This window comes from Phasianus colchicus, chromosome 3 (assembly GCF_987193195.1).
Source record: "Phasianus colchicus chromosome 3, bPhaCol1.hap1.1, whole genome shotgun sequence".
Taxonomy (NCBI): Eukaryota; Metazoa; Chordata; class Aves; order Galliformes; family Phasianidae; genus Phasianus; species Phasianus colchicus.
The window spans coordinates 46079468-46106045 of record NC_143438.1 but is presented as its reverse complement, the minus strand read 5'-3'; the positions used below and the strand labels follow the sequence as shown (position 1 = coordinate 46106045).

The 26578-nt window shown below is 40.2% G+C and overlaps 1 protein-coding gene across 1 annotated transcript; it reads left to right on the top strand.

The window, feature by feature from the left end:
• The first annotated feature begins 966 nt into the window (after window positions 1-966).
• LOC116226189 (uncharacterized) lies at window positions 967-24763 on the top strand. The gene is made up of 5 exons (XM_031588933.2): window positions 967-1858; window positions 6405-6541; window positions 9316-9473; window positions 13749-13861; window positions 18249-24763. Exons 1-5 carry the CDS (start codon window positions 1052-1054, stop codon window positions 18795-18797), a joined length of 1764 nt encoding a protein of 587 aa, XP_031444793.2. The 5' UTR covers window positions 967-1051; the 3' UTR covers window positions 18798-24763.
• The last annotated feature ends 1815 nt before the right edge of the window (window positions 24764-26578 follow it).

Sequence of the window (26578 nt, the reverse complement as noted above, 5' to 3'; positions counted from 1 at the left end):
CATCACAAATATAACAACCTGAAGAATCCCCCCCGAATCCCTACTGCGGGCACAAAAACAGAACTGACGTGGTTGTTCTGTGTTTATGAGGAGTAGGGAAGCTTATGAAGCCTCACTTTCAGCCTAGTGCAGAATATTTTTTTTTCAAATAGTGGGAGAGCCATATTACCTGTGGCTTGAGTTGCCTAATACCAAAATATTTAGCTACTGTATGAATTTTCCAGACTTTGCATATTTTTCTTTCCTTTGTGGATGTAGGTTTTGTGGGGTTGGAGTTTCTGGTCTTCCTGCGAACTTTGAACAAACACTTAGATTGCACTGGAGAGCAGGTTTGTGAAAAATATCTGCCCATGTTTTTATAGGTTCAAAGGAAAAACGAGTGTTGTCATGACTTGAAAGGATTCTGAAGTTTAGGAAGGTTATGATTTACTTGCTCAGATGTCTTCGTCTCTGTCTCTTTAAGAGGTCTTTGTTTATATACTTTCATGTGCTGTGAAATATACTCCTATCTTAAAGTATGTGAAACAAAAATTGAGCAGAAGTGAAGAGAATGCAGTATTCTAGAGGTAGCAGTCTAATCTAGAAGTAGGCGCTTCTTGGTTGAGTGGTTTGTTCTTGTTGGGTTTTTTGTTTGAACTATTTGGTATAATTGGAGCTTCTTGTAGTGAGTTTTGAGTTCAGCAGACCTGAATCCAGACTGAACTAATCTAAGCCACCTTTTCTTGTTAGCTGATGGACTCTTTTCTTTATTTTTCCAGTTCCTTAAAAAAAATCAAGTCCTGAAGAAAGAACAAGATCTCAGTGAAGATCTGAACTGGGAGGAAAAAGCTTTGGCAGTGTAGAATTAATATGATAAAAAGAGAGTTAGTCTAGGAGCAGACAAGTGGATGGCAGTCCAGAGGGATTTCAGCAACTGTGCTCTCCAGTACAGCAGGGCCAAGGAGAAGGCTATCTTCCAGCAGCACGGCCACAGACATTGACCCATGGTCAGCAGGCTCAGGGGGTAGGCACAGAGCATATCCAGCAGCAGAATCAAACAGTCCAAGAAGGAATGGCCCTAAACATGAAACCACAGCAAGTAGATAAGGGGCGAGAGGCCCTGGAAATGACTGTACAGGTGAGGCTTCAGAAGTTGGGCGAGGGATGGGAAGCTCCAGAGATGACAGTACAAATACAGCCTCAGAAGCTGAGCCCAAGGTGGGAGATGCCAGATGTGACTGTGCAGTTGCAGTTAGAACAGCAGGGCAAAGGAACAGCTCTCCCACAAGTTACTGTGCAGGTACAGCCAAAGTTGCAGGGACAAGGAATGACTGATCTCAAGGTCACTGTACAGATGCACTTTGGCTGTGAGCCGAAAGAGGTGAGCTGTATGCAGGACCAAGGTGAGGAAATATTAGAGAACGGAGAGCAGCAGACACTAAATGAAAATCAAGGAGAGTCGATAGCAAGATCTGAAGGTAAGAGAGAACTGGCTGTGATGGAGCTGGTTCCACAGGGAGCTCATAGCCAAAAGCAGGGTCAAAAAGGAGAGGTGTTAAAATTCCAGCATGGACAAAGCCAAGAAGACGGGAGAGAAGAAGTAAAGGAGATGCAGGCTGAAAACAAAGCAGGCCTGCATGGTGAGGTGACAGATCAGATATATGACCAAAATCAAAAGAAGGAAGAGCTGAAAGCAGACCTATCACTGCAGCAGGAAGGTCAAAGAGATACAGAGATGGAACAGGGCCAAGGTGATGGCCAAGAAGGGCCCAAGGGTGTGACTGAAGATCAACAAGAAGGCCAGGAGCGAGAAGTGCTTAAGAAGCGCCCACGGGAGACTCCAAATTACTTTGTCTCTATACCAATAACAGATGACCAGGTATTTTTAATTAGTTGTTCCAACAAACTGTAAAAGCTTTAAATAAGAAATGTTGTTTGTAAACTTGTTAAGAAGCATAAAAGAGCAAGACTTTGCTACACTACCAGTGCAATAAAAAAGATTGCCTTTTTATTCTCACAAGGTCTGATTGGTAAGTCTCTGCAATAGTATCATCTATTATATTTTTTCTAAAAGAAAGCAGTGGCTTTCACTGTCTTGAGTTGTTCCTTCCTACATTGTTTTAAAGCTGTATTTAGTGCAGAGAAGACCAGAATTAATTTGTTCACCCCCTTCCCCACTGAATTGAAGAGTCGTCATAAAATCATAAAGGCTGGAAGGGATCTCAAGGCCCACCCAGTCCCACCCCATGCTGTGGGCAGGGCTGCTGTCCAGCAGCTCAACTGATGGTTCCCCATCCACCCTGGCCTTGAGCACTTCCAGGGATGGGGCTTCTCTGGGCACCTGTGTCTGGGCCCCACTGCCCTCTGAATAGAAACTTTCTTCCTAACATCCAACTGAAATCTCCCTCCTTTTAGTTTAAAAGCTTTCCCCCTTGTCCTGTAACTGTCTGCCCATATAAGCATCTGCAGGGCTGTTCTCAGTCAATTCTCCCAGTCTGTACTTACATCTGGGATTGCCTTGACTGAAGTGCAATGCCTTGCACTTGGCCTTGTTGAACCTCATTAGGTTAGTGCAGAATGAGTTTTCTATTACAGAAAGGGAGATGTTGATCTATTCTCCTCTCTTGCCCTCAAACTTACCCTGAAACCTTAGGTAGACAGTTAATTCCAGGAAGCCACAAGTAGAGTGTGCATGCTTGTATTTCATCCATGTATATTCTGTGATTTCAATGTTTCTGAAATGTTGAGAAAGCAACAGATTTTTTTTTACCTTCATATTGTTAAACAGCAACAAACAGCAGAAATAAGTGTAAGTAATTTTTTTCTAGAAGTTTTGTGAGGGTTCTGAAACATTCCAGTTGACAAATTTCAGAAATACCATCTGTGTTAAGCTAGCCTTGACATATCATGAGATGTCTTATACAAAGATACTGTGAGAGCTGGAGTAAGGTTTCACACTTTGCTCTGTAACTACTTATGTAGTAATGATTTGGAGCCTCTAACATAGGGGATTGGACTAGATGATCTCCAGAGGTGTCTTCCAACCCCTATGATTCTATGAACTTATGCATATTAACATGCATTTTTCCCTTTTTAATATAAGGGAGAAGACTTGGCTTCCTTTGAGTTCCTCATTCCTTTTCAGCTGATGTATTTTGAAGTTCATGTAATCTTCTGAAAGACAAACAGAATGCTTCAGTCCCCCATTTGGTACCTTTATTGGGAAGTCTTATGCCATTCAGCCTTCCCTAGACAGTTGACTTGCTGACAGTATTATCTTAGTTTCTCAGTGTGCAAAAGCAGACAGAGGGAAGTTATGATTTGAATCACTGATTGCTGTGTCCTGGCATGAGTGGAGCTAAAACAGTGTTACTAGAGTGAACTTTAATATTCATAATGACTATGCATCTTGAGATCTTTTCCCACAAAACATATGAAATGCAAAATCTGACTGTTAACTTCGTAGATGTGAAAATATACCGTTTGGCCACCAGCTCCTGCATTAGCTTATAGTGTTCTTTCCAATTTTTTTTTAGTTCAGGCTTCTATACAGTATTTGGGGCAACTGTATTTACAATTCTGAAATGCAACAATTAAATAGGATGGCTGTTTGTACTGTACATCTTTTGTAATTTTTTTCCCCCAGTGTGAGAAGTTGCAGTGGCTTGCTTTGTAAGGCTTTTGAGTTTGTTTTTTGACCATAATTAAATATAGAAACTCTCATGTACGTGTTAGGGGAGATGTCAAAGGTGCCTTCCTCTTCATAGGCAGTTATTTTCTTTGGCTTTGTCTTGAGTGAAATAATTGCTGAGGGTTATCTGGGGGATGGACCCATATAACTTTCAGTTATTCCTACATACGACTCTTTTGAGAGGTGAATGAAAGTGCAGAGCACATTGGGAAGATAAATTCCAGGAAGAAAAAAACTGTGTAATCTGGAAGACAATGCTGGCAGAGGAACAGATGGGTATACAGTGGGCAAAGATTAAATAGAGGCAGGAAACTAGGAATGAATCTGCATGGAATCTTAGGAGTGAGATCATGAAAAAAAAAACATGAGAGCTTGAAAAAACATGAATGCTTAATTTATTCTGCTATTTTAATGAGATTTGAGTGTCCTAAAATATAGCCTGTGACTGCATCCTGTATAGTTCTGAGTGTCACTTCTGCCTTTCTCCTTTTCTGTCAATCCTGTTCTTCCAGATTTCCTTGGTTTTACAGCGGCTCTGGTAATCTGGCAGCTCTGATGTCTCTGGCTAGTTACTCTGCCCAAGATATTCCAAGTTTATGCTCCTTTAAGGGCCACCTTCAACAGTAGCAGTGACTGACAGACCTGGGTAAGGGTCTGTGTCAGGGAACACTGAAGGATAAAGACACTATTGCCAGTGCTGTATATAGGCCTGGTATTTTCCTATGAGAAGTGTGTGAATGTATATATGTATGTATATCTAATATTTGTCAACGATTTTAGTTGCTTTTGTCTCTAAAGTAGAGGTTTTTAGTGTAAAGAAACATAAGGCATGCTTTTCTAATATACTGTAGTCCTTGCAGTTGCCTACATAAGAGATTTAAATATGCTATTAGTTAATTCTACCCCAAATGCTTCCTCTAATGATTTTGAGAGCTCCCTTGATGACAGGGCTGAGGGCTTGTCTGTTTTCTTCCTTTTCAACAGAACAAAGGGAAAAACCCTGTTAAAATCCTGGTAGATGCATCAGCCCTTTCCTTTCGTGTGTCTCAGGAGGCAGGATGCCAGCTTCTAGCAATGGGTTGGGGTGGATCTTACTTTGTAGTCTGAAACCTTCAATATTTTTACCAGTGTTCTTCCTGTCTCCCACTCCAAATAAATTAAAAAAAAATCCATTAAAAACACAGTATTATAGGAAAATGTTACAAACTGATTCACCAAACCCCCCCAAAGCACAAAGGTATAAGAATCTTTACATTTTCTACTAGAGAAGAGGCAGAAAGCTCTGAACATGCTTTTGTGAAGCTTGCCCACTGACAAAAAGTGGTAAGAAAATAATGGAAACTGCTTTGCAACCATCAGATATCTCTGTGAAGGAGTTTCACTCAAGTTTGACTTCTCAGTTGTCTGAGCCTCAAACTGAGGAGGCAGAAAGGTCATCTTTCAAGAGTATTCTTGGAAAGATTGTAGAAGGGGGAAGTGTGAGACTGTCTTGTGGAATTGCTGACAGTGCTCATCCTATTCTGTTGAAGTAAAGGTTTCTAGCTTGTGTGGTCAGATATCTTGATTCCTTCTGTTTTCAGGATCTAGGCAAATATGCTGCAAGTAGCAGGCAATACATTGTTTCTCAGTTACAGTAGGAAGTGTCTTAAGAGTCTTTTCAATTGTTTTTTTATCATAATAAATGTACTATCAGTCTGGATTGAAAGAGCTCACTGTTCATATCTTCAGATGAGTTGTCTTAATTGTACCTGGCTTTGTCCTGGTATTTATCAGTAAATTACACTCATTTATTCTACTGTCCAGGTTGTTATGTTATCCACTGGTCTGTACAACAACTGCCAAAGCTTTATGTAAAAACACTGGGGGGAAAAAAAAACATTGACCCAGCTGTTTCAGCCTATGCAAGAATGAAGAGCTCAACCATATGTGAGCATCTAGGCATGTAAACCAGCATATGCTCACTGAAATAATCTGAAAATCCACAAATAGCTGTAATGATGGCTTCTACCAGGTGCTTAGTCCTTGAGTGACTGAATTCTTTTCCCACCTGCCATTTCTATGATTTGCTTCTAAAACTTAACAGGCTGCAAAAAAAAAAAAAAAGCCTTTCTTTGCAACTTCTGGTTGGAGTCACTTGAGGAAAAGGCATGGATAGACTCATAAGAGCCACGCAGTTCTGGAAAACATCAACTTGGACAGCAGCATGTTTACCAAACTGATCTACTTTATTTGCTGTTAGCTTCCTTTTGGGAAAAGACATCAGTGTATTCTGTGATCAAACTTGTAATCAGAAAATGGTGTAAGATTAATTATGGGAATGCTATTCAATTTCCTAGTCTATTAAGAACTGACTACTGCATGATGATAGCATTAATATTTACACACTGCTGTGAGTTTTATTCAAATGTGCTTAGGGTCAGATCCAGACCTAGTTTAAGATCTAGGGTGCTGGCTCACATGAGAGCTATGGATTTAGCCTGTGGGCTTAAAAAGGGAAAACAGATCAATCCATTGGTAGAAAAGCTAACTTAAGAGCTGAATCTGAATGTTATGCAATAGATCTTGGGGAGCACGGGGATGAGTTTTGTTTTGCAGTTGGACTCAAACTGGGTTGGTGTTTCTGTGGGTGAGATGCTTCAGCTTTCTCTGTTACATATATATTTTTTTCCCATGCAATACCTGGGCACTCCAGAATGACATTTTACTTTGCTGTTTCCTATTTACTGCATTGCAGATTTTGGACAGAATTGAAGATGTCCAAGAGCTCATATTCACAAAGGAGCCTGACTTGTTGAGAGCTTTTCTTCCTGTTCAGACTATGCACCTAACTGTAATTGTTGCTCATCTGGGAACAGAAGAAGAAGTAAAAAAGTAAGAATTCTGCCAAATTCTAGTATAGTTAATTAACCTGTAAATGTGATAACCTTATTTCTGTTGTGAATAATAATTTTAATGGGGCATACCCAGTTTCTTTCTTAGGATTTTCTGATCAGTTTCTGGCTTTTTTTGACACTTGATGACGAAAAGCTAGATGGGATGCTTCAGGGTCTGAAATTTTGTACATCTGTCATGGGGTGGGGGAGAAGGCAGCATGGTTGTGAACGGTATTATTGCTATGTTTTTACTATAAATTAACTCAACAAATGTAAATTTTCCTAAGCTGCTACCTATTGAGAAGCCACAGTGTTTTAGATCAGCCATGCTTGTATCAGCTGGAAAACATTAACTGATATATCATGTTGCAATAAGGAAAACAAAAGTGTCTAGTTCCTTTTCAGATGTACTCATTTAATTCAAGCTGGGGGCTGTCAGTGGGGTCCTCTGAGTTACGATGGGCATAGTGGAAAAGGACTTAGGAAGACAACCCCATGGTCAGAAAGCTGCTAATATGGATGTCAAAGTAGGTAAAGTGATGGAGCTTCTTTTCTAAGCCCTTTGCACTGGGCATGAGAAAAAAGTGAAGGGAGGTCCTTTGGCACTGTGGAAGGTATTGCTTGGTTGAGATGCAGGGAGCATCTTTTTCTGGGGTCCTTTACCCATGTTGTGAATGACAACCCTACCCATGGCAGGGGGATGGAACTAGATGATCTTTAGGGTCTATTCTAAACTAAGTCATTCTGTGATAAGCAAGGAAGTGGCAAAAATAAATAAATAAATAAAATAAAATAAAATAAATTAAGGCCTTTGTATCATTCCAGTGTGACACAGAACAGAAAGCAGGATGCCTGGACATAAAGCAAAATTGCTATAAGAAAGTTGTTTTCTTTTTTTTTTTTAAAACAATGAACAACCAACAAAAAGATTAAACAGAAAAAAATAAGCCCAAAAGGTAGAGATGACTAAGCAGGACTAAGATGGGAATGCAAATGACAGATTTGTATGTGCTTTGTTTTAAATTGACCTGGTTTACTGTTCATTCAAGAAGCTTTTGGGAGGGCCTGAGGGAAAGTAGAGGAGAACCTTTATATAGGCTGAGGAGCCTGTCTGTGAAAGTCACTATGTACAGTAATTTGGTAATAAAAATCCCTGCCAGTGCTGCTGACTGAGCAGGCTGTCATCCAAGAAGATAGGAAACTAGAGGAGAGCAGTGATCAAAATGGGAATCAATCAGTTGGAGAGGTGAATGAAGCAAGTGGTGTTAATGAACTTAAGAGTGAATGTGTGCCTGTAATACAGAAATAATAGGCATACCTAATGAGAAGCAGATCTTACTTGCCCGATGCTTTTCGTCCTTTATCTTCTACCTACCTGCAGCCCTACTAAAGCTGCAGTTCAGTGGCTATGGCTCTACACTGTCATGTGAAAGAAGAGATTGCCTTAGTTGTTAAGCCAACTATTTATCTACTCATGCTAATAGCACTGCTGAAACTTACAGCAGGAGGAAAGCATCTTCAGATCTCACGACACAAGCTCTTCCAGGAGTGTTTAATGGTAGTTCTGACATTACAGCCTTAAGTGAGGGGCCATGTTATCCCTGCTTGTCAAATTGGAGGAAGTAAAATTCTCTGCAGAGAATTCATTCCTTTTCCACCTTAAGTGCTGTCCTCAGCAAATTTTCATTTGCAAATTTCCAGGAGTCTCAAGGAGCGGCAGCTCTGATGTAACAATAATATCAATACAGTACTCAGAACTGGTCATAATGCTGACTGTTGTAGGCTAAAATGACCTTCATATGCGTGAAATACTTTCCTAAGAAGATCAGGGCACAGAACTTGTGCCATCTGGATTGCAATGCTGTTTTCCTGTTTGGATAATGTAATACAATAGTAAGATAATTTTTTTAAATAATGAAGCAATGTAGTCCAAGCTTCTAGGTGTAATGATAAAGTAAACTCGGAAAGCAGCAGCCCACAGACTGGTTTCCTGTGATTCTCAATTGCAAAGTATTTTGTTATATGCCTAAGGCATTATTGGAAGGCCTCTGCTCAGATCACGGGCCTGAAGTTCTGACAGGATACCTTCTCCAGAGGCACCTATAGCACTTCAGTGGGTATTATATTACTGAAAGACATGACATTCACTTTTCAGGAACTAGTTAGTTAAATTCTGTTAGAATGTTTAAGTAAAATGGTTGAAGTATTGTCTTTTGGTAATCCGCTTCAAAGATTTATGTGTACAGTAAGGTGTGTATCAAAACTTTGTTATGGTGGGAGTTCTAGGTCCCATTTCAACCATCAGTTTATTTTAAGAACTGTCCTTGAGTACTGAAATATAATGGAGATGAATATTCAATGTGCTGCAGCTGGAAACATGGGTTTATTTAAGTTTTAGAATGAAACTAGTGAACTGGTTGAAAATTGCAGTGACAGAGGTTTAAATTTCATGACAAGTAAGTTCAGTTTTATCCCTTTGACTGCTTAGCAGTAACATATTTGCACAGACATTTGTGGCATGTTAATGACTTGAACATTCGCTTTTCAGCAAAACTCACTTCTACTGTATAAACTGAAATTGAAGGTATTGAAAGACATAATTTACTTAATGCCTGTTCAGAGGTATTTACCCTGGAATATAGTGTGTTTGTTACATCTTATATAGTGCTACAGAGTGGCCAAAACCAGGTATATTATCTGATATTAAAAAAAGTATTTCCACATTAAGTCAGACTTCTTTCAAAATACAATGTGTTTCTTAATTTTTTTAAGGGCTGTTTTGGCACTGAAGAAAAGCAAGACCAAAGTGGAAGCCATTCTGCAGGGTAAAGACCTTCTTATGACATTTCATGGGATTGGACAGTTTAACAATCAAGTGATATATGTGAAAATGTCAGAGGAAAACCGGAAAATGCTTTGCAGAATTGCAGGTATGTGTTTAATCTGACTCTTTACTACTTTACTACCTGAGCTGTTGTGTTTGCTTTATGCTGTCTTTCCTTTGACTCTTTCTTAAGTATTTAATATGAAGCTGACAGCTGCAGAAGAAGATAAAAGCAAATTCTGTGTACTAATTGGGACAGGTGAGAAGCAAAGGCATTTGTCTTGTCAAGACACAACAGCAAGGCTACTCCAGGCCCTGCAGACTGGATCTCACAGCCTGGTGATGTACATAGGTTTTCAAAATGAAACCTCAACTTTAGGGCCCTATCAATTCTAGTGAGCTAGAAGCCTTGAGTGTTGACTTAACTTGAGTTTCAAAGTACTTCCTCTAAATTAAGGCATGCATGGAATGGCTATTACTGCTTGGACAGGATGTTGCAAACAGCAGTGTTTGCATGTACATGTGTACCACCAGCAGACCAATTTTTGCTTCCACTGTAGAGGGTGGAACCAAAGTACAGGAGTGGCTTCTCTCCCCTATTCTAAAATCCCAAAGCAGCAATGGGTTCACAGATGTTCTGGTTCTTAACTGTTTACCTTCACCCAAACACATCATCTGAAGGGTTTGATGCTTCCCCCTTTCCCTCACCCTTTTCTGTTTCTTAGTTGCTTGTTTAGCCTGCAATGCAGAACCTATTCTGTGTTCTGGGCTTCAACTTCCAACAGAGCAGAAATAATCAATATATGCTTTTTGTTTGTGAAAGGAGGCATAGTTCAACTATAATGTTTCTCAAAAAGGCATACAGCACAAAGACACTGTGATCTTCAAAGGATATTTTGCTTTTTTTCAGAATAGTCTGTTTCCTCTTAAAGGCTGCTTTATTCCCTACTCCAGTTCCTAGCTTTGACAATTAGTCTTTTTCCCTTCTCCTTCTATTTATTTTTCTCTTAGTAACCAGTGTTGCAACTAGACAGAAAATGCCTCTCAACATCACCAGGTTCTTTGCATCAGCTAAATGAACCACTTCACTGTCCATTATTTTCAACTTCAGCATTCTTTTCCCTTACTGTTCCCTTCGTGGTAGGGGGTAATGTTAACTCAAAACAGCTGTGCTTCTGTTAAAAGTAGTCTGCCATTGTGCACACTTACTAGGTTAGGTCCTCAACAAACTTCTCAATGCCCAGACTGTTTCTTCAAAAGCTGACCCAAAATAATCTTGACTGAAAGACACTAAGTGGAATGTGTGTGATGTAGCTTCCTCTGAGATCAGTTTTTACCCAGGCCTTGAGATATATGCTTCAATACCACTGAAAAAAGGGACTGTTTAATGGTTTTGGAGCCCCATCCTAGTTCTCTCCTCGCTTTCTTCTGAAAGATGAAGTGAATGCCTCCTCTTTTCTCTTGACTATTGCTGTTTTTCCCCCTGCTCCATTTTGCTTTACTGAGAACTTTATTCCTAATGAATCAAAACACGCACGATCAATCTTTATCATGCTATTTTAGCAACAGCAAAAACGTTTAAATTTGGTTCTGCAGAATGTGTGCTATGTTTTTCTTACTATTTTTAAAAGCTATTGGAGCTGCATTAACACTGAAAATCTTTACAATAGTGAGTGTCTTGATTACTTCCTTATTCTTTTCTGTTCCCTGCCTGGGTCACCTCCATCTCTAGGATTCTGTAAACGCAGGGTCCACCCTCTGATCTGAACCCCTCTCCAAATAAACTGGAGAAGAATTATTTTGATTCCAAACCACAGGAATACTTAATCAGTACTTGCATCTGTTTAATGTAGTATGATTGTTCACTGATTGCCTGAAATACTTCCTTGGCTGAGAGACAAGCTGCCAGCTTTCAAGCTGTTACTCTGTCACCAATGGCTTTGCTATTCAGAGTGCTGTAACTTTCAGTGTTTTTCTTTCTACATAGTTTCTGTCCGTTTCTAGAACTTAATGAATCTGGGGATTATGCAAATATATAGCAAATTACATCATTTTAAATACATCTGCAAATGCTTGTCTGGTTTTCCTTTTCCTTTCCTCCTTCAGCGTGGAGTTAATAGTTATATAATGAGTAGGAATTTTCTTTTCCTAACATTTCATCAGTATTTCTAGTTGCTTGTGAGGTAGGTATGGATTTCCAAATATTGCCTTGTAAAGAAGCTTGATGGCAAACAATTTGACTGGCAAAGGTCAAACCACTCCTGCCAGCTGCCTCTGCCTCATTGTGCCCTTATCAAATTGTTGAAATTATCAATAACTTGTCAACAGTTCAGCCTGTTTTAATGGAGTTTTCAACCTCTGAAGTGTTCCTGGGTTTAAGAAAAAAAAATAAAAATGTTTGGCTGTTTGTTAGTTCTCATATCATAGACATAGAATCATTAAAGTTGGAGAAGACCTCTGAGGTCATCTGGTTGAACCATCCACCTACCACCAATATTGCACACTAAACCATGTCCTTTAGTACTATGTATGTCATAGACTTCAGTTTTAAAGTGGAAATTCATCCTGCCTCTTGATTAATTCACTGCAGTTAATTGGTATATACTAGATAATACTGGCCTCTTCTTGTCACAGTGACATTGTCTACTGTGAGGGAGGTAATGTTTAATTTGCCATAGGATTTTCTTATGTTATTAAAAAAAATGAGCTAGAGAAGATGGTGTCTGGAAAACTCGAGTGGTAAGCTTTGTTCTTAAACTCATTTCTTGAAGATGCTTACCAGCCTTGACTTTCCTTTCATCATCAGCCTTTTTTATAAGACTGACAGGAAGACCTTCACTCTGCATTAATAACTTACTGTTGCTTGGTGGGACTGGTTTTGAGTGAAGGTAAGGAGACACTGGTCTGATATTGTTAAGCTACAATTTACTAACTTCTGTGCATCCTAAGGATGATGTTTCTCCAGATGTGTGGAGAAAAACAACTCTTCTCTAGAAAAGAGGAGTTCATATCGGGCTTGTTGTGCTTTGGCCTAATGGTATAGGTGCTAGAGGAATTAGCACGTTTTTGTGTTAACATTCTTTTTGATAAAGTACCAGAGATGCTGTAGAGGTAGTTTGGTATGTCACCATAATCACCTAGTACAATTTTCTGATGGCCTAAAGTGTCTATGTTCACACTAGACCTACAAGACTGTAACCTTTTCAGTAGAAATTGAGAGGGGCAGGTGGGCATCCTTTAAGGCATCTGAAGTGGCATGAAGTGCTTGTTCAGGTAATTGAAGACTATTTATATATTTTCCAGCTGGAAGACAAAGCAATTGCCTTGGCAAAGTGACCAGACAGCCCCAGCTGCTGTTTCATTGCAAATACTGAAAAGAAACATTTTAATGTATTAATTAGCTAAGCTAAAGGCCTGCCTTGATATGAATGCTTATTACAAACTAGTAAACAAACATGCAGTTTCTGAAAGATGGAAACAAAAAAATGGTAGTAGGGTGCTTTCAAGCAGTGTACTCATCAAAATATGATATGCTATTTGTAACACATGCTTCTATGCCAAACCTACTTCTTCCAGTGCTTAAGTGATTTAGGAGTAACAGATTGGTGTAATGTTGTAGGCTCTGGCAAGAAGAACCATATAAATGTTGTGGTTTTCCAGGGCAGGTGTTGATCTTCATGGTGTTGTTTCATTTATAGATTCAAGCTATAAGGACTCCTGTCAATAAGAAAAATTGCAAAATATTCCAGCTTCATCTAAAGCTTTCAGTATTTTTGGAGTTATTGTTCACTGTTGAGTGTTTCTTGTTCTGCAATAGCTGTGTTTAATTTTCTATGTTTGTAAGATTTGCAGAGGTCTGCCTGCTGGCCTCACCTTGCTGTCCTTGTGAGGCTGCATCCCACCCTTTGACACTGAAAACCAATGCATAGATCAACTTGATTTAATTTGGTTGGTCATTACAGTCCTTGGCTGAAAGACCTTGAATATAAATTTTGGAGTTGCTCACAGTCACTTCTTTCAATGGGGGATAAGGTCTTACTGCTTTAAACTGTGGCCAGAGTTTTTTAACTAACATCTCTGTAAATGATTCCTATCTTATCTGGAAAGGAATTCTATGTTTGTGACTTTTCCTTCTCAATTTCTGTCTTGGCTGTGGGGTTGTACTTGCTTTGTGGATCTTGACATTTCTTTTTGGTAGTATTTTGCCTACTGTGTTTCTTATTTTGTCTGTTGCCCATGATGATATGACAACAGTTTCTCTCATGCTGTGTTTTAACTGTGTCTTGCTCAAGAAAGGAATGTTGAGAGTCTTATCTAACTCTTAACGTTCTAAATATTTTTCTTCATCTCCTGATTATTAGTTTTTCTTTTTCTTTACCAGAAGCTGTGGAAAAATCTTTTAATGAAATGAATCTCGACATTTCAGGGAGCAAGGATTTCAAACCACATCTTACTTTTTTAAAGCTTTCCAAGGCACCAAGACTGAAAAGAAAGGTAACTACATTTAAAACATACTTACTAGGAACTGTTCCAGAGATTTTCTTTCTAATGACTTCTTTGGGGGCTTGGGGGGTATATGGTTAAGTGACCTATATTGCAGTTAGAAGAAAATAAATATTCTATTGCTTAGCAAAGCTTGTAGATAGACTGGCCAAAACAGTTAAATATCTTCATATCCAATAGGAAGAGTTAGTGCCTCTTCCTCATATTGTATTAAGGCTGTAATGGTAGAGTACAAAGCACTTTCCTTCTGCGTAGAATCTGCATGAAAATGCCATGTCAAGCTGATTCCATTGAGTGGGATGGCTTCTAAACAATATTTATGAGAACAAGATTAATGTCATGTTAGAAGCCAGGCTGGTGCTTTGATTTATGCTAGAAATGTGTGACATGCTTTTCTAACCTTTACTGCAGCATTGTATGGTTTATCACATACAATTAAAATAAAAAACAACTCTGATTAGATTGTTCATTTCCCAGTGGAATATGGTCCTGCTTGTTTCCAGGAATAGTTCTTGTATTTATGAGGCCAATATATTGCAAACCTGAAACAGTAAAGGAGTATGCACAAAGAAAACAGACAATGTTATAATAGCTGGGGAAAATGACCTTGTATTTGTGCACTTCAGTACTTCATATTGACTTGATAGCTGTCTTCCGTGTACATGGTACAATCAAAGTTGGATAGCACTGATAGTTCTGTGCTGAAGGCTTTTTTCTTTTATACTGCCTATAGGGAATTTAATGAGCACATGCATCAGCAATATCTAATGCAAAAAAAAAAAAAATACAATAGGAAAGTAAGAATTACTGATTTTTATCTAAAGCATAATCACACTTCCTTCTACTATCCAAGTCTTAAAGTTTTGGGCACCACTGAAAAGAGCTTGGCTGCATTCTCTCTGCACTCTTCCTTCAGGTATTTATATACTTTGAGATTTCCCTGAATGTTCTGCAGATTTAACAGCCCCAGCTTTATTAGCCTTTCCTCATAGAGGAAAAGCTCTAGTCCCTTCACTGTCATGGTCCTTTACTGGAGTTTCTCCAGTAGTTCCATGTGTCTTACATGGGGGAATCTAGAAATGGATGCAGCACTCCAGGTGTGGCCTTGCCAGTGCTAAGTAATGGGAGGGATCACCTCTCTTCACCTGCTGGCAATACTTTGGCAATATAGCTAGCCATCTTTGTGTGACAAAGGCACACTGACTCATGTTCAACATGGTGTCCACTAGAACCCCCTGGGTTCTTTTCTACACAGCTGCCTACCAGTGGGTGCAGGGCTGCACTTCCCCTCACTGAGCTTCATGAGGTTCCTGTCAGCCCATATCTCAGCCTTTCCTTCTGGATGGCAGCACAACCCCTGGGTGCATCAGTCACCCCTCCCTGTTTTGTATTATCTGCAAACTTACTGACGGTGCACTTTCCTCCATTGTCCAGATCATCAAAAAAGATGCTAAACAGGACTGGACTCAATATTGACTCCTGGGGTGCTCTGCCAGTTACTGGCCTTGTACTAGACTTCACCAATGACCACCACTCTATATCTTGTCACTCAGTGAGTTTTCAGTCCAGCACGTGCATCAGCAGATACTGAAGTTCTTAAAGGAACCAGTGTCAAAAGCATTACTGAAGCCTACATAAATATCTGCTGCTCTCCCCTCACCTTCCAGTTATATTGCTCATTTCTGTCCTCGTATTCATATGCATCTTAATGCTCTTGCTCCTAAAATACTGTTCCACTCACTGGGGCCATTATGTATAAGCAGAGTAAGGTTATGTATTAAGTTAGTTTTTAGGGCATGTATGGCTGCTGAATGCCCACATACAGTCTCTATAGGGCTTAATCATAGATAAAGGTTTTAATCTCAAAGAGCAAACTGGAATATAACCACATATGGCTTTTGAGATCTGACATACCAGACTGAAAATACTAACAACTTGATTTGTCTCTTCTCAAGCCCAAATCTAAGGGGTAGGGAAGGAAAGCTGTGTATTTTTCTAATAGCCCCTTCCTGAAGACTGTTGGAAAGAAACAAATCTTCACCTTCTTAAGCACTAGAAGATGCCAAGATATAAGCCAAAATATTTTTTCATGCTAGTATGGCATCACAGTTATTATGTTGCCATCTACTGGCTGTAATTACTTTATAACATAAATGGGTCCCTGTAATTTGAATGCTATTTACATATTTCATACAACTTCAGTGCTTTTTACATAAAGGTTGAGAAATGATGAACATATTTTTTTTTTTTACATCTCAAGAATGCTTTTTTGTAGTAAGGTGTGTGATATGATACAGTTCTTGCAGCCTTTGTTCCTCTTTATGGGCAAGGAGGATTTAGCCCTCTTTAAAACTTCTACAGGTTCAAACTTTGATCTCAGGAAATTGTGCATCTTTGACTTTGAGTCTGAATGTCCCAAGAGTGTGCCATTTTTTTCTTGTGTGCCATTTAGCTTGAATTACTACCAAAGGAGCAGTATATGCTGTTTGTTGATGACATTCAAAATGTGTGCCACATCACTAGCATAAATATAAAATATGGGCTCTGCAGTTTTTTCTGACCTCAGTTTACAATGAGCCAAAAAGGAGTAGCTCATCTTCAGAGAGTCCACTACAGTGTCTGCTGCTGAAGAGGCTTTTCCAGTGCAATAAGTCAATCTCTAGTGCTGGGCACTGTCTTGCTCACCTATGTCAGACCAAGGCCAAGTGCCACCACTCAAAAGTGGGGGAATGTTTGCTCCTGCTTTCAAGCTGCATCATGCTGCTTGATGTAGATTCAGTTGGTGCAAGTCTGCAAACAGATGTTACCCAGCCTGGATGATACAAGCCTATGGCATCCCTTGTATTAAAATATTCTGGTTTTGATGAAAAAGGCTACTTGATAAGCTGTCTTTGATGTGATCTTACAAGAGTTTCCATTGTCCTCCTAAATGCGCTGTGTACAGTTATAGCTAGTAGTGTTGAGGTGACTGATGTACCTGGGTACCTGACTGCCTGGCTCTGATTGATACAAGGACGCACTTGCTCAGTTACGCTCTGAAGCTCTCTGGCCATCTGGGTTGTACTGAGGGGCAGCAGTTCCTGAATGGTTTGTAGTGTTTGTTATTGGAGCTGCTTGCATCTGGCTTTGTCTGGGTGCCCCTGGATGTCTTTTGCCATTTCCACATGGTGCATGCCTGCTCATGCAGAGACTTGCCAAAAGGGCTGTTACAAAGAGGCTTGTAAGGAGATCTCTTGTTCTTTATGGATGTACCCCTGAGCATTTGAGAACTAAACAAAATGATTGAGACTTCTTTGAAGGGATGTGTTGCAAAGGGTTCCTCAGATTCTTACTAGTGTGCTTTCAGTTAGGCTCATCCTCCTCCTTCACTCCTTTATTTAAATTGGCAGCCTGTTGCTGGCAGGGATTGTGTCGCCAGCCCTGATGATCTCTGCACAGAGTAGCTAGTGCTGCTGTGCTTGAGTTTTTTCGGAGGGAGGACTGCAAGGAAACTGCGTGGACTACATATTGGAGTATGGGGGACCACTGACTTAGAAACTATTTCAATCTCAGCAGTCCTAAATTATGATGCTTTGATTATGGCAGAGGAAGCTGTTTTTTTCTTCGTGAAACAAATGTATCAGCTTTCAAAACACCTTTGTAAGAGTAAGTGCTTCCATTCACACACTGTCTGCAGTAGCATTTGATTGTTGAGATACTAACAGTGTCTGGCAGCTACATCAGTGTGGCAGTGATGTTTTTTTCCCCCTTTTTACTGGCTTGCTTAAATGAGCTTGTTTTCACAATCTTAGAATTGTTAAGGTCAGAAAAAACCTTTAAGATCATAAGTCACAGAGTTAAATTTCTTTTGAATACAACTCTGCTGACAGAAGTAGCTGCACCAGCTGTATTTTGAACTTGTGACTTAAATACTACTGTGAAATATGCCCATCAAGAAGGATAAATCTTTCAGTCTGTGAAGGTATCTGTGGGTTGAGAAACTAAACAGATTCAGCTTTAAGTGAAGTAAAAAAATCCTCCTGAAGCAATTTAGGACTCTAGGGAATAGTTTGCCTGTGTTGTTGTGACTGCTAACTTGCTTGCAATATCTGAAATTCTATGGATGTTTTTGAGTAATTGTAATGGAATTAAACCTATCTGTTTCTGTATCACTGTCTCTGTTGGTATGTTCTGGCTTGTGGGGGATTCAGCAGAAGATAAACTTCTTAAAAATCAGCTATTATTACTGTTATATCACTATCAACTTCAGCACTACATATGAGGTAGTTATCATTATCCTAATGGGGGTGGGGGGAGTGTTTAAGCTATACTTAAAGTACATGATGTGTGTAACTTATTTGTGCATGTGTAAATGTCACAATGTTCTCTCAACATCTAGGGATTCAGAAAAATTTGTTTGGATCTGTACAAAGAATATGAAGACAGTTATTTTGGCACAGAGGTCTTCAGTCGAATTGATCTCTGTGCCATGCGTAAGAAGAAACAGGAATCTGGTTACTATTACTGTGAGTGTTCAATTCATGTGGGCTCCAGAGGTGCAGAAGAGAGCAAAGAACAAGGAATGCAGACAGAAGGTGTGAAAGCAACAACCAGTAAAGCCCCTTCAAGTGCTGCAGGGGCTGAAGCAGAAGTGGCTGCTGTGAGCTGTAACCTTGCCTTGTGTTCAGTAGTAGCTGATGATAAACCATCTGAAAACATTGCTGAGGCTTTAATTGCGAGTGAAGAGAAAGAAATCAATGAGATGAATGGACAGCCTGAAGGCACAGATGAGACTTCTCTTGCATCTGATGAGGTCTGCTCAAAGTTGGTACATGACCTGTTGCTGAGTGTGGAAGAAGGACAAGAAAAAGCCAACATTATAGATGGTAGTCTGCAGGAAACCAAAGCAGTGGGATCTGCACCCGATGTGCCAACAAGTTCAGGATGAAGTTATCATAGCTCTTTATGATCTGGTTCACCTTTGGTGATGGTGAAGGAAGGCAAGTGGTGTGGCATAGGGTTGGGGAAGGAGGTAGGGATAGTGAATTTTTGACAGAAAAAAGACTTTCTTGGAGACTGACAGAACCAGAAGTAGAAAAAACTCAAAAAATGTCATGGAATACTGTGTCCAAATGATGAAATGCCTGGGTCTAAAGAAAAGCAAACTGCAGGTGTCTGTGTTTGTACCAAAAAGATAAATTTGTCTGGAGCATACAGGGTAAAGCAGAAGCTATGCACTGAAGCCAAAGCAGATGTCAGAAATGTATGTTTCAGAAGTAGAGGTTTCTGCCTTGGTCACATCTTTTCCCCCTGCCCCCTCTGCCTTTACCTTCTCTGTGTTGGCAGCCCCTGGCTCTGCCCTCTCCCAGGGAGTGCACACAGCTGCTGTGGGTTAAGGTTCTGTGCTGTTCCTATACCACATGCCTGCAAGTGGTAGGGCTTCAGTTGTTAATGTGCTTGTGTGAAATATGTGCTTTGGTTCCAGTAGTAGCTATTTAATGCAAAAATTTTGTCTGACTTATGGAAATGGATTATTTTATTCCACCACAAGATATGGTAATACTAAGTATTTTTCCTTACAGGTGAGCTGTTAAAGAAGGACAGGAAGGGTGATTCATAATGAACTAATTTTGTAAAAAGCCTTGGGGCAGGTGAGGCACCACAGCCTTTCTCTAACCCTCCGTAATGTCGTAGTCCTAGGACAGGACAAAACAGAACCCCGTTCACTTCTGGCAGGATGAGATTTAAGGGCTTTGTGCCTCTGCTGGGGCTGAAGCACCTTTGCTTTTTTGCATGTTACCCTGCGAAGCCGTAGATCCGTGCTGGCGGCTCCCGGGCATAGCAGGACAGGGCCGGCAGGTGGCACTGCGGGAGAGCTGCGGCACCGGGAGCGGAGGGACAAGCTGCCCTGCTACGTACGTAGGGTTTGGGCAGCTCCGGAGGGGCAGCGGAGGTGGGAAAGGTGGTCAAGAGCCTGGAAAATGCCGTGCATCCCGTTCTGCTCTACCTGATTATTTAAAAATGATGTTTGGTCTTGAAAAGCCTTACTACTTCAGAAAAATGTGTGCGTTGTGGGGGGAGAAGTGTAATAGTTCTTCAGAAGAGAAGTATCAAGCATGTGGTGTTTGGCTTCCGTACACGGTGCATGGGAATACTGCTCTGGGCAGAGCATCCAGTGTGCACTCTGTTAAACTAACATTGTGAAATGAAGCTGTCCAGCTGGTTACTGGCTGTGTGAGCCTGGATGTGTGCCCTGGTTGTGGGGAGCGGAGGGCAGCCAGGTTTGGGGGTTGGTGTTGAGTGGGAGGACAGGGCTGGCTCTGCATGCAATAACCGCTTTGTGCTCTGCACCGAGGTTTGGAGCAGTGCTTGGCACAGCGTTTATTTGTCACTCTGAAGGTTGTGCACTTCTGAAAGCCTGTCCTCCAGTGGTCTTCTAAATGCAAATCTGAGAGCGGCTATTCACCGCTGCTCTGAGGTCTTCAAAATGCGGCTCAACTGCACAATGCTAGAGGGAAGGCTTTGAGATTAATTTCAGAGAGTAGTTACTAGCAAGGCTTGTAATTCCCTGCATCAGCACACTGGGGACAAAACTGTTTTCCAGAAAACTTTGCCATAAACACTGTTTCCTCAGTGTATTTAATGATTCCCTAATTGGGCGGAGGATCAGTAGAGTCATTCATCTTATAAACCTAAGTGGATTCAATGGCCTAGGACCGAGCACACTTTACAGTGAGCTGTATTTGTTCTTGTTGAAAATGTTAATTATCTTTTTATAGACAGATGGCACTGGAGTGTAGCAAATGTGTAGTGAACCTGTGTTCAGAAACGTCTGGGTGTTAAATGCCTACAGATTCCAATTTAAGTTTAATTCTGTTTTAGAAATATTGTGATTCTTGTAGGGTAATTAATTTCACTTATCTTAAGAGTATAGTAGCCTTGTTTTGGTACATTAAGTTAAAGTAAACACTTAAGTTATATTGCTGCAATTAATCTTCATAATTTAAAATAGTGCTTAAAACAAAATGTCTACCACATACAGTGTTCAGCTCTTTATCCTTTAATGACAACTAATTCAAAACAAGTTTCTGTAATGTTATTCAAGTTATAACATTGCATATGCATATAGCATGTAAAAGCATACTTATATATTTTCGTGATGGAGAGTGTAAGTTGGGAATACTGTTGCTCTGCTTTAGGCGTAGGAATTCCTGTTTTAGTCCCCTGGTGTAATTTATTCAAAATTAATTGAAATATATTTGGCTATTAGTGGGTGAGATATAGCTTATAAAATAATTGCACTGAATAAGTAGATTAATTGCCCTCTGTGATTTCTATGGGTAAATAATACTTAAAATCTAGGTCTAGATGCAAGCTTGATTCATTTTTATATGCTTCTGCACTTACTATTATTTTATGATACTGTTTTCCCCTTTGTGGTCTCTAACTTGCCAATTTTTTTAAGTAATTTCTTGTATAAGCACCAGTGTTTTCTATAGAAGATTGATGTAATCTGACTTTTTTTTTCTAATTGGGTTTAATTTGATGTAACTTGAGTTACTGAAACAGTGGTTCAACTTCAGAGTGAGAGAGAACTTGCATTAAATATTACCCACTGGCTGTGTTTAAGATCTATATGTGGAACTGAATTACCATGATAATTGTTTTCAAAGTAAGTTAAGGAAACTTTGAGACCAGCATTTCCCGCATTCTTGGCTGATTTAGTTTATTTGAATATATGTAAGTTGTTCTAAAAAACAGAATGCAAAAGCTGAAATGTTCTGTAGATACCTTACTCTGGCTGCTGCTAGACAAACACCAGGCCACTTGCCATCTGAACAGCTGGGGTAGTTTGTGGTTCTGGACATTACACTTTTTTTGGGTGTTAAAAGCAACTGAGCAAGAGCCCAGTATATGTTATCTTGAAATAAATAAAGGTCTTGGCTAGTCCAATTGGATTTCCCTTCCTGTAGTCCTGTATTTTCTGCATGTGCAAATCCTTCACATCAGGAAGATGTCATGTTCTTTTGTTGCTGGCATAGCAGAGCCACGAGAAAAGCAGTAGCTTTGGCTTGGTGCCTTGTGGTCTTCTAGCTGTGGGTGTGTTAGGTGTCTGATCCTGTTTTAGAGGGGATGAGTAGTGATTGGATCGTTTCACTTGCTGAGTCTCTGCTTCTTGCTGGGTTCATTTTGACAGGTGTATTCTGCTATTATTAGCCAAGACTTCTGTCTTTGGAGCATGCTATATAATAACAGCCCTATTTTTCCTCTACTTATGCGGTTAGAATGGAATACCCATCTTTTGGTAGATGGGTGCAACCACATCTCAAAACTTTCTCACTCCTGACATTTTTCTTAGCTTTTGCCCTCCTTAAACTAATCTTGGCCTTGAAGCAGTTTCTTGCACAGTCCCATTCTTGTATGGTTGCCCTGAACCCCAGCTGAAGGGCTACAATCACATCAGGGCTGGAGGGCTACAATCACATAGCTTAGAGTGTGGCCTGCTTGCAGTACTCAAGAGCCTTGATGAGATGAATCCAAGCCAGAATTACAGGTTTTCCTGTAAAGTAAATGGAAGATATCCACTTATTACACTGCAGTGAAACTACAGACATAGGACTGAAAGACATTGCTTGACAAGTACCTTCAGTCAAAAAGCATTATTCTGGGGCATACTTACTCTGCTGAATATTTTTTGTGGAAGTGGCTAATCAGACATATAGACAGAAAGGCACACATCTGTGAGCTGGTTAAAAAACCTGAGCAATTTTATGTGATTGTGTTGTACAGTTTCCTCCTGAAAACCACTCCCAGATCGGCTAAAGTGTAAGTGCTGTGTAAGATAACACATCCAAAGCTGGCTTCCCAATGCAGATTTCAGCCATTAGCCTGTGCAATAAAAATATGGGGCAAGCCTCATAAATAGTCTTTAAAAATCATAGATGATTTGGGTTGGAAGAAGGACCTCAAAGATCACCTAGTTCCAGCACCCTGCTACGGCAAGGTTGCTGACTGCTAGATCAGGTTGTCCATCAGTCTGGAGATTCAGGCACAGAAGGGATGTAACTTAGAATGGTATCATTGTACCATTCTAGTCAACGTAAATAAGGAAGCAAATAAGTTTAAATGATTTCACTTTGAAGTTGTAAGTCACTAATGGAAGGAAGGTACTCAAAAATCATTTCATTTCCTAGGTTTGAAAGAGAGAGTGAAGTGCTTTCTAAGAAATAAGATATTTTAGGTATTCAGTGCACAGCTTATCTCCTGGTTATTGCATACCACCCATCCTGTTGGCTGCAGGACTTGCAGTGATTCCATACTGGTTTTTAAAAAGTGCATGTAAGAGCCATTGCTTAGCTGACCATTATTTTTCTACGTATAAAGCAGTTACCAGCACTTCTAAAAGTGATTCTTAAAATCAGCTCTTCTCAGCTCCTCTATACCCAGGAGATGCACAGTCCCCAACTGGCCATTTAGAACAATGAAAGCATGTCTGCTTTTCCCACTGCTGAGAGCAGGTCTTTGTAGAGACTGTGAAGCTGCTGCTTTCATGGCCTGTGGATGGGATCCTTGGCTGTACCTTCAGTTACTACTTTTGCTGGAAACTTCTGGCAGGTTGAATCTACCCTTCTGTTTCGAACAGCTCTAATTAGCATACTTATGGCTTTAAATCATTGCTGTGATGAGATCAGCCATTTCCTAGTTACCTTCTCTGCCTGGGACACCTGTTTTACCCTGAGTGCATATGTTATTCCATGTGTTGCACCAGAATTTCAGCTTTTCATTATTTGGCTCACTTTTCAAGACTCACTCTGTAAAAGTGATGTATTTTAGTTGTGCATAAACATGATGATTTATATATGCTGTGCTGATGCAGTATGCAGATCTGAGGCCTTGTAACATAATTGCTTACAATCTGTGCTGTAAGAGAATTATTTGTTTAAGCAAAAGCTGATGAGGTTGTAGCCCTTGATAGAGGAGAGGCAGAACCAAGCAAGTCTAAGGGCTGTCCTTGGCAGGACCTGCTACCACTCCTGTATTTTAATGTGCTAAGTGTACACTGACTGCTGTCGTGGAGTCATGAAGATGAAGTACTTTCATTGTTCATCAACCATAGAATTTGCAAGAGAAGGCTGCATGTTTGATATTGTGCCTACTTACTATGTATAATAACAATTTATTACCTCATGTGGTTGGAAAGAGTGAAAAAGATTAAGCAGTCCCATGATGTCAAACATGTGTCAGTATGTATTCAAAATGAGTATATTCCTTGCTGCCATCACCCAGGACTCCTGAAACTCCTGCTGACAAAGCCTTCCCTGCTCCTGATGTTGTTAGTTATACCCCACTTCTTTGTTAAAGGAGAAATGTTTTAGGAATGCCTAAAAATATTTTGGGGTAATCTTTGTTTTTCCTGCAACTGATAAGCATTCCAGCTGCTCAGAGGAATCTATTCATTTTAAGATAATTCCAGTAACTTATTCCTTACATTTCCTAATGTTTTGACATCTTTGATTTACTGAAGTAGCTGGGGATTTCTGTACTCTGGTGGAGTGGAAATGCTGCTTCCAGCTTGGTAAATCCAGCTTGGTAAAACTCCATGAAAGAGACACTGGAAAATGGCATTGCTGAGTACAGAAAACAAACTTGATTCCTGTCTCCTAACCTGCTCTTATATAGGAAGAAACTGAACAAAATATTTGGTCGGGTTTGATGGAAAAAAAGTTCTATTCCTACACCCCCTTTTTTTTATGGTGGCAGCATTACCTAGATTTGTCTAAACTACAAATGAGATTGTTTTATCCATATTTGTAAAATAAACTGATACTCTAATGTATGTTTTGGATACCTACTGCTGCTTATTGGAAAACATTGCTGTTGAAATCTCTGCCCATGTGAGAATTGGTTCAACCTGCAGGTGAAATATTAGGCAGTACATGGTTTGCTTAAGTGGAGGACTGGACCAATTTGTTTGTGAAGTTAAAGGTACAGTAAACACTAATAGCATAATTACTTTGAATGCATGAGCTTCCTTTGCCTCATCCCCTCAGTACAGCACCAGAGATCCCAAAACTGGGCTGTGCCTTTCATTTGGGGCTACAGCCCTCCATAGCAGAACAAGGCAGAGAGGGTCCTTGCAGAGAGTGTTACTAGGAAGGCGGCCTCACCACTCCTGCATGTTAGTTCTGAACAGTTCCTTAAAAAGCTCTGTTGCTTTGTTATGGGGAGGATGGACCAAAGCTCTACTTAAAGGTTCTGAGAGATAACCAGCCTCCACATCTTTCTGTGGGTTGGTCTCTGATCAGAGGGTGAGAGATGCAGCCTTAGTACATGCCCCTGTGCCAGCGCTGCTTGCCCAGGTGTGATACAAGTTGCAAAGACAGGCAAAAGGCTGCACCAGCAGGTGGATTTAAGTCTCCAAACCTGAAAGAGCTTCTATCATCACCTTCTGTGCCACTGCACTGGTGCCAAGCTTCACCTGTTCCTATTTAATTTGCCACCTGAAACAAAATGGCATCAGCTGTCCACTATTCACTCTGTCCTTAACCATTCTGTAGAGATGTTTTAGGACAGTTGTTAGCTAAGTTATTTCCTGTAATTTGTGTACAACAAATCTAGAAGATAGTGAAAGACATTAGTGCTTCAGTGTCTTGCCTGCAGGAGGAGGATGCCTCAAAGATGAGAGTTGACTGTCCTGGTTGAAGAAAGGCACTCAAAAGGCTCTGTTTCATAGCAAACTAGTTGAGTGGTTCAGAAAAGTCACTCAGAGACAGTGCTATCATCATGTACAGGTGCCTTCTTTCTTCTCTACTTACATAATGTAGATCTGGTCTTTCTGCACTTCATCTGTGGCTGTATTTCTATATGGCTGGTTCTACAGAAGAAAATAATTGCTGGCGATGGTGAGGTGAGCTGATGCTAATTTTATAGAGTCCCTGTTAGCATTTTAAATAGGTTCTGTTAGATGAAGAGGCCAAATTGCATATCCTTAAAGTGTATTTTCATTGTAAAGTCAGTGAAATTAAAAAAAAAAAAAAAAACCAAAAACAAAGAAAAACATGTTACAGCCCTCAGGGAGAGACCTAAAGTACGCTTTAGGAATGAGGGAAGAAGGCACTTCTATGGTGTGTTGTGGAAGTACCACATTAGTTCATGGGGAGTTTATCCTGATGGAGCTGCCTCTGGTGACTTCTGGCACGTGGCAGCAACATCTGTTTGCCAGGTGCTTGTGCTGGTGCTGTGCAGTTCTGCTCTTTTAAAATGGCTGATTTGGCTTGTGGCAGCTTGGAAGCTTTGCATGCGTGTGCGCACAAAAAAAAAAAAAGCTGTGTGGCTTGGCCTTTTACTCCCAGACAGGTCAGGGAAAATGTGTCAGCACCATGCCAAATGTTACTCACAGAGATGAGCAAACATCACTCCCAGGGTGTGTGGTGGCTCTCACTTCAGGGATTCATAAACTGGAGGCTTCTCGGGGTGAGGAAGGATGATCTGCTGTGTGCACAGTGAGAAAGTCTTGGCTACAGAATCAGGGTTACACATTTTGGGGTTGAACAGAAAATATGGCAATAGGTTTCAGTCACTTATACTTCAGTAAGTATTTACCTATGTTCTAAGCTTTTTTCATGTGTGTTTTACTGATTTTTTTACCTGACATCTAAATTCCCCGTTCATATACCATTTTAAAAATGCATGTATTAGAAAAGAAAAAAAGAGTGCTGTAAGCTCTTT

Excerpts from the sequence above, each read along its gene's own strand:
- LOC116226189 (XM_031588933.2), top strand. The coding sequence starts at position 1,052 with ATGGCCCTAAACATGAAACCACAGCAAGTAGATAAGGGGCGAGAGGCC. Across the intron at positions 1,859-6,404 it reads TACCAATAACAGATGACCAG|ATTTTGGACAGAATTGAAGA; the intron begins GTATTTTTAATT and ends ACTGCATTGCAG. Across the intron at positions 6,542-9,315 it reads ACAGAAGAAGAAGTAAAAAA|GGCTGTTTTGGCACTGAAGA; the intron begins GTAAGAATTCTG and ends AATTTTTTTAAG.